The 8571-nt window shown below is 34.8% G+C and overlaps 1 protein-coding gene across 2 annotated transcripts in view; it reads right to left on the minus strand.

Annotated features, from left to right (window-relative positions):
* Positions 1–7261, minus strand: part of LOC145690271 (coiled-coil domain-containing protein 170-like) — a 266079-nt gene extending 258818 nt beyond the window's left edge. For both annotated transcript variants that reach the window (XM_081765008.1, XM_081765009.1), the window contains exon 1: positions 6895–7261. In XM_081765008.1, coding sequence (XP_081621134.1) covers positions 6895–6984 — 90 coding nt within the window. In that variant the 5' untranslated portion in view covers positions 6985–7261. The remainder of the gene's footprint in view (positions 1–6894) is intronic.
* Positions 7262–8571: the final 1310 nt, after the last annotated feature.

The following is an 8571-nucleotide window of genomic DNA, read 5'->3' on the forward strand; positions in this document are numbered from 1 at the left end:
ACGTATACTGTATCTAGTCGTACGTATGGGGCATAAGTACAATATAGATGCTGTCTCGGGGTTGAACGCAAGAAACATAGGTACACAGCGTATAATACATACTTCTTGAAATTATGCTTCGTCCTGAGAGTCAGTGTGTGTCATCATTGTTAACTAATATGCTGTATATGGTCCTGACGTCACAAAGCTAGATATCACCTCCGTATATACTTGTTACTGTAGATGACGTCACACGAATGACGTCATTGCACTTATGCAGACAGTACGTATAATACATACTTTTTCAGCTATACGTTTGTTGCAGGATGTTATATACGGTTGTACGTTAAGTCCAGAAACTACAGGAATTACGAATGTAACCTACGTTTTTAAGTATGCCACCTACATTTTTTTTTCTCAGTGTATGTGTCTAGCATAGGGTGACCAAACGTCCCGTAAAAACGGGATTGTCCCGTTTTTTCATTACCATTCCCGGTGTCCCGAAAAAATCTCCTGGGACACCTCAATGTCCCGTATTTACATTGGGTACAGAAACACTTTCCAGTCGCTAAAATTTTCTAATTTATATTATTTCCTAAGCTAACGATGTTTGTGATGGTGGATGTGGTGGCTGCACTGTTTTCCCTCCCAGATCTCCTCACTCCAAGACTTCCACTCCGCAGATGACAGTGCAAGGGACTGAAAGCCTTATGAAGAACAGATATAAGCTGTTTTTGCTCTCGAGCTCTTTCGTGGTTAAACTGTTAGCGTACGCGCCTTTGGCGTGGGAGACTCAGATTCGATTCCCGACGGGAGCTCATGTGGTTCGGATTCCACGTTAATCAGTAGGTCCCGTCTCATATAGCCTCGCTGCTGAAAGGGACGTTAAACTCAAAATCAACTCAACTGATTTTGCTCTCTGTTTTGAGCGTGGAAGATTGAGGCGCTGTCATCAGTACAGTACAGTGTTTCCGTAATTTGACTAGACAATAATTGACAATAATCCTTTAAGTGAAACATACCTATAGTTTATTCTAATTTCATAGTTTATCCATAACCAGCTTAGTATCTTCCACCACGGAATTAAGAAAATTGAAAGGAAGTGCAAAAACAAGTGTTGTGGATGTCAATGATGGAAGGCATGCTTAAAGCTATGTCTAAAAGAAAAGAGGAACAGTTTTTTATTATTTAATGTAAAATCCGTTCTTAAAAGGAATGAAAATACGCAACAAGACAAAGTCAACTTCAAAAATAAAGTTAATGAATTTTATGAAATTTGCATTGAATATCTAACGAAATGGAGTGTATCGTTCCCTACTTTTTCCAATATTCAAATGGATGCTGTTGAACATCCTCAGTTGGGGGCAGGTTGAAAATAGTCTTGCTTACTTCAAAGAGAAAAGTATTGAAATAAATTATTCTTTTTCAATCACGTGGCTTCGTTGAAGGATTTTGTTAATAACAATATAAACAAGTGGAGAAAGGAAAATTAAAAAAAAATACTATTGTGTCCCGAGAAGTGGGTTTGTTTTTTTCAATATCCATACTAGGTCTGAACAGCACTCTGAATCTTTAAAGGTATACCAATATGTGTTTGCGATCCCTGCTCATAATGGCAATACTGAACAATACTGAAAGAATATTTTCGCTCATGAACATTCAATAGACAAACGAAAGAAACAAAATGGTAGTGGAGACCCTTTCTGCAATTCTTCAAGTACTATACAATTTCAAAATGATTGTTGTTATAACTTCGTAAACTTATTAGAAAAGAAGAAAGTTTTAAAGATGACTGGGACAACAGTTAAGTATTCTCATGAAATGAACTCATGTTTTGCATTACATTATTCTCATGAACATACCTCATATTTTTCATTTTAATAATTGATAAAATGTTTCATAAATTTTTACTAATGTTTCCAAATATTTCATTATTTTATATTTTCATTTCTTGTTAGGTGCTGATAGTTACTTGTTATTTAACTAATTCCACAACCTTTTCAATATATTTTAAAACGAAAAAAGTGTAAATTTGCCCTCCACCCTTTTTTAATGAAAGATACAAAAAGAGAGAGAACAAAGAGGCTAAAAAAATATTTAGGGGAGCAACCTATCCAAAAATAAAAGGTGTCCCTTTTTTTCTAGTTGACGATTTGGTCACCCTAGTCTAGCAAGATTATTTAGATGTGAATATAATTGATATGTTATCTTATGCACATGAAATCGTATTATATTCACAAAAAACAGCGTTTCTAGTAGGTCTTGAGTAATATATATTAATGCTTATTGAATATTCTTCAATAAATTTATTAATTTAATACCTCGAATGCTTCAATCTATCCACATTGTAACAACAATGCAGGTGTTTAAAATTATGTTATATATAATGTAGCCTATATATCATTCTTACTAAATTTATCATTTGTAGCATTCTTACTAAATTTTTAAATTAAAAAAAAAAACATTTATTGTTGTAATGTGGCTACATTCAAGCGAACAATGTGCCTAGGAATTAAATTGATAAATCTATTGAAGAACATTCAATAAGCATTAAAGAAACAAAGCTTACTGGTACCACTTTACAGTTCGTTAGAATGGTTACGTCGTGTACCGCTTTAAATATACGGGTAATTTAAATCAATAAATACCTGAAGACGGTGGTTTTAAAAGCTATCGAATAAAGAACGGCGAGGACCGTCCGTTTCGGAAGATAATTAAAATAGTCTGTGGTAAAGACTGTAAAGAGGATCCCGCAAGCTCTCTTCATGTGTAAGATATGGATAGTCATCGTTACCGTTAAGATGTTAATGGATAATCGCTCTAGCTATCTGTTGCAAAAAATAATTTTAAAAAATCGCTTACATGCACGGAACATGGGCTAGAGATAGCTACCGTTAAACTCGTCGTTATCCGTTAATGAATTTCCTTGATTAACGAACTTAGCGGGGACCGCGGAGATAATCACACTAGTTATCTATTTCAAAGAATAGAATTTTAAAATTCGCATCTGTTCAAGAGTTATTGTGCAGAGTAACAGACGGACGAGTGGATGTACTAACACGATATTATAAGTCTCACTGCGTGATCCTAATACATTTTATATAATAGGCCTATTAGGGATGGAAAATGACTATACTCAGTAAAGATAATAATGATGATGGTTGAACATGATCCAGAGAAAAACAGTAAACTTTGTGTAGTTTTAAATGCATATTTGTTACGTCAAATTAATTGTCCGTTAAGTCAGTTGTGCGAATTATTACTAAGCAATTCTTAAATTAATTGCACTATTATCACGATACAGAGCCAACTTCATTCAAACAACACGAAAAACTATCAGACTACAGTTTTCTATGCAAGCTCTCTTCTTGAGATAAAATAAAATTAGAGGACTATAGAAGGTAAATATTGATGTATTTTAGTATCTGATAACTAGAGACCGGATGTTAGGCAAAATGCCTATTATTTAATATTAAAGATATGATCAAAAATAACGTTTTAAAGTTTATGTGGGGGATTATAGCTTCGATTTAAGGCAATTTTATTGTGCCTATTTTGCCTATTTCGACCTTTGCTGCCTAAATAATTGCTTTAGTGCCTAATCTTGCCTATTCTATGCATTTTCTTTAAAATAAGCCTTCATTGGGAAAATATATAATTTATACAACATTAATAATATACACGTATATACGTATAATAAGTGTTTGTAAGTATAAGCAAGTGCTACGTTACAATGTACATACAGGGTGAACTTCAATGATGTGCACATACTTTGGGAGGTGATTAATGACATCAAAAGAAGACAAAAAGTCCTTTGTGTTTAGTCGAATTCCTCGTCGTGTACGAGTGACAGGGGTGCCAACTTCGAATCGAAAATCGTGCACATACTTCGACAGATGATTCGTGACATGTAAAGAAAACAAAATGTTCTCTTGAATGTTAGGAAACACCACTTTTATGTCTTGTTCCAATTGCCAGGATTCGATTTTCAATTCCAAGATGGCACTCCTGTCACTCGTACACGACCCGGAATTCCACAACATGTAACAGGTCTTCTTTTGATATCACGAATCACCTCTCGAAGTATGTGCAGATCTTTAAGGTTCACCCAGTATGGAATGCATAACAAGCTTCGTTTTTATCTGTACAATAAAAGAAAATATTAACAAACAAGTATGTTTCTATATTCTTTGAACATTATCTATGACCTGAATCTATTTTTTAATGGTATTGAGTATTTATTTTCATTATTTCGAGTTACATTTTAGTGCCTATTTAGTGCCTATTTTTAAAAATTTTAGTGCCTATTTGCCTGCCTATTTTACAGGTTTTTAGTTTCTAAACATCCGGTCTCTACTGATAACTATGTGAGGACTTCGCACTTACGTCATATTTCAAAATTAGGGCCTATTTCTTTATTTTTCTCTATTTTTAACGTCAGGTATAACGTATTGACATAACATATGCACACGAATACATATGTCGGCAAGATGAAGAACGCTCATGTCAGCATATTAATACACACAAAGGCAACTATTTCGTAAGACAGAGTGATATCTTAGAGAGCAATATAAGAGCGAAGGCCGATTATTAACACAGACTTCAACTATTTTATTGGTAACAGCAAAATCACTACTAACATACAGTATTATACTATATTCAATACATTTCTTAGATAGTGAAACGGAATCAATGTTAATATAGGTACCGGTACTTAGTTTTCAAATTTTGAAAGAAGAAATTTTTATTAAATTATATACTAGCAGTTTTAAATCAGCAACTGCCTGCACAGTTTAATACCCGAACGAAATTCAAGATATGTATATATATAATATTCACAAATTCAAAGCAATAAGCATGATGCAAAATGGCTAAGTTAACATAATAACATTCAGTCTTCTCACGCAAACAAGCGATAACGTAAGTAGCGACATCTGTTAACATAATTGTGTATTATTAGAATTAGTGTGATGCACAGAATGCATAGGTAGAGCTGACACACTTCCTGCTTATTATTAGGATTAATTAGACCAATCCACAAGAGATTATTGAAAAGATTTCCAATATTTAAATAATAATAACATATCACCTCTCGGAAATTATAGTAAATCAACTGTCTACTATAGTAGGGTCTAAGTCTTACAGCAAGAAGACAATTAAATCACAAATTATAAACAATCTGAACTATGCCTGGCAAGAATTTCCTATCTGTAAATTCCCATTTCAACATTTTGAGTTGGACCCCGTCTGGGACCCTGAAACATTTTTTTACTTTGAATCATTATACTTTTGAAATAATGACATATCCGTGTTTTTGTTTTTACACCTATCCCACCGTTTCAGATTCATATGAGTGGCCATATACTTTGCAATGAAGATTGTGTTGATATTTTGACTCTCCACTATTTTGCACAGGCTTATCGTAGAGAGTCGAGACTTGATTTATCTTCTTCCATTTGAGACCAACTTTCATACGATGTGCAAGTTGACCCCCTTTCCATTTAAAAAATTTGAGTTGGACCCTATCTGGGACCCTGCGGGGGATCCTGGGACACAGGGGCGTCATTTAGGGGGGCAGGGAGGGGCATTTGCCCCCCCTGAGTTTGAGATTTGTATAGATTTTATCAATAGAATAATAGTAAGTAAGTGAAAAGCGTGAAATTTTATTTATATCGAGAGGTCTTCCCCCCCAAGCTAAATCTGAAATGACGCTACTGCTGGGACAATTAACTTTCTTTGATACGTTGTACTTTTGAAATGATAAAAGACATATTTTTCTGTTTTCGTATCGTTCTCACCGTTTCAGATTTTTCAGGGTTGCAACGGACTTTATGGACACGCTTAAAAATTTTAATAAAAATGAGTAACGTGCTGCCCTCAAGCGGAATGCTTGAGACCTCCCCAATTTTGGTAACCAGTTTTGATCTTACTTTGACCCCAAGCTTTCAGGAAATATATACACCACCCCCGGTTTGTGGGTTCAGGTTCAAGTACATCCCGGAGAGGATTTTCTCCTCGCTCACAATTCCGTAGTTCGTAAACTCAACTCACAAGTTGCTGCGATTCTGTCATAGAGCTTACAGTCTCTCACATATCTTTAAAATGAAAGAGGTGAAAGCTCCCGTTACTTTTCTTGATGAGCGTGTAATTGGTGCAGTGGTAAGGGAATAGTAACTAATTACTCTAGTATTCCAGTCCAAAACAAAAGTACGGCAATTTTGTTACCTTTTTAAGAGTACGATACAGACACGGACACAACTCAAAATACAAACTGTCCGTACAAAATACATAAATCTGGCAGCCCTAGCTAAAGGAGACATATGAATAATGAAAGTGAATGATTATGGATAGGGATGCGCACGAAACAAGATTTGTGGCTGTCTCGTCTCGAAAATGAGCTGTAAAAGTGATGTCTCGACTCGAAAAATGTATATTTCTCTATTGGAAGAGCCGTATCTCGACTCAAATTTTGTCAGGAAAATCCTGCCTCGACTCGTCTCGTGCGCATCCCTAATTATGGAATGATTCGATAGAATGAGAATGTGGAAGAAAACGGGAGAACCCCGAAGAAATCCAAAGACAAGATGTTGTCTACCACAAACTCATATGACCTGGGATTGGGGCAATGACGGTTTTGCTTGTATTTTTTGTTTTTCTACACGTTTACAGTAATTAATGGTTGCAAATAGGCGTTGAAAATATAATTTCTTAGTTTCACTATATGATCCAAATAACGGCAAGGTAGTGTTAATAAGACTTAACCAGTTATTTCCTGATTTGTTAAAGGCAGAGGGTAGCAACCACTAGCGGGTGCTTTTCTGTGGCGATAAACTTCTTTTTTTTTTTTTTTAAAAAAAAAAAGCCACAATGTTAGTTAATAGTTCCATTAAGTAGAAAGAAGTTTTTAATCCTTACCTGTGTATTGATATGATTTTCCTTCCCTTCTTCACAAAGTATTCTATAAATTTCCCAATCTTCTTTATTATCCACCTCTTCTTCTTTCATTTTGCCTATTCATATCTATACACCACACGTTACCACTATGAAAAGCACATGTAGAGAAAACATTCAAAGAGAAACTACGGTTTTAAGAAGTTGGAGCAACTAAACTTTTGTTTAATTTCTCTGAAATAAATATTTAATTAATGTTTCATTTCCCACCGAATATTTTCAAGAAGTGGCAGTTTTGATTATGAAGCACTCGAAATACACCAAAAGAACCCTTCTTCCATCTGTCGCTTAATAACGTTCGTGACATGCTTAGATTCTGTCGAAAACTTTCTTTCAAACTTTCCTAGTCGTTCGTGGTGGTGGAAGATCAGTATCAGTTCAATGTGATTACAAGTCGTTCATTCCAAGACCGATTCTCAATTGGATCCAGTTCCAAACAACCAGCAAGAATCACAATTTCATTTTCGACTTGAACAAAGAAAACATTTAAAAAAAGAAAAGAAAAAGGAAATTGATAGATGTAGATACAATTGTAAAATATTTCACATAGGCCTGTATCACATACGAACTTGCTGGAATTTTTGTATTTTCTTTTTAATTATTAAAGTTAAAAAAAAGAATAAATTATTACATATAACCTTATCCTTACTAACATATGTAAGAATATATATTCGTATGTGTATTTAGGGCCGGTTTAAATGGTCGCCCTCACCCCGACACATAAAATTTTAACACAAGAGAAAACTAAAGAATAAGCATTTATAATGCATTACCTTTGTTTGAACAAATTTTAATTAACTTTCATTTTGAATCCGCTGTAAAGATTGATTTGAATTGCAGAAAATTTACGTTTCTTAAATAATGTTACAGAGAATGATTCATTTCATTTTTACAACTAACTGAAATACCCGTTCTTCACACGAGGAGGATAAGGTTTATGAAATGTATCATATGTGAGAGTAAAGAAACAAGTGAAATCAATAAATAAGGAAGGAAAATCCCGTCGGATTTACCTCTGTCAATATGAATTAGATAAATAAACAATGAAGAACAACCTCTTCAACGTTATCCCTGTCAATTCTCGAACCAGCCGATATGTCCTTTCTTCATAAACTTTGACTTAAATGCCATCTGGACTATTACCAAACAGCTTACCGATACCGAAAACTATCGATTCGACACTAATATAGTAATTTTGTACATATGTTATTTTTAGCCCCCCCCCCTGTACGCAAAGACGATGGGGGCCAAAGGTGTATTTGAATGGCCGGAGTGTTACTATTTATCTCAGCTATGCCGAGAACTATGAATTCGACACTAATATCGGTCGTTTTCGATTATTTTTACATGTCAACCCCTTCGCACCGCTCCTCGCTCTAGGGATGCTAATAGGGAATAATGTAATGAGAGTTAGGGAATAAACGTAGAGACCCCGAAAACTATGACTTCGACACTAAAATCGCTTTTTTAAAATTATTTTTTCATGTCAGTATTTCCCCCTAGGGGTACTAATGGGTGGCTGAACTTGGATTTAAATGTCATTGGCTGTGTTACTATTAATGGACTCGACACTAATATCACTCACTCTCACCCGTAGGCATTATACTAATGTTACCATTAAAGTCGCCGTTACCCGTTAAT

This window comes from Thermobia domestica, chromosome 7, assembly GCF_964235325.1.
Source record: "Thermobia domestica chromosome 7, izTheDome1.hap1.1, whole genome shotgun sequence".
Classification (NCBI taxonomy): domain Eukaryota; kingdom Metazoa; phylum Arthropoda; class Insecta; order Zygentoma; family Lepismatidae; genus Thermobia; species Thermobia domestica.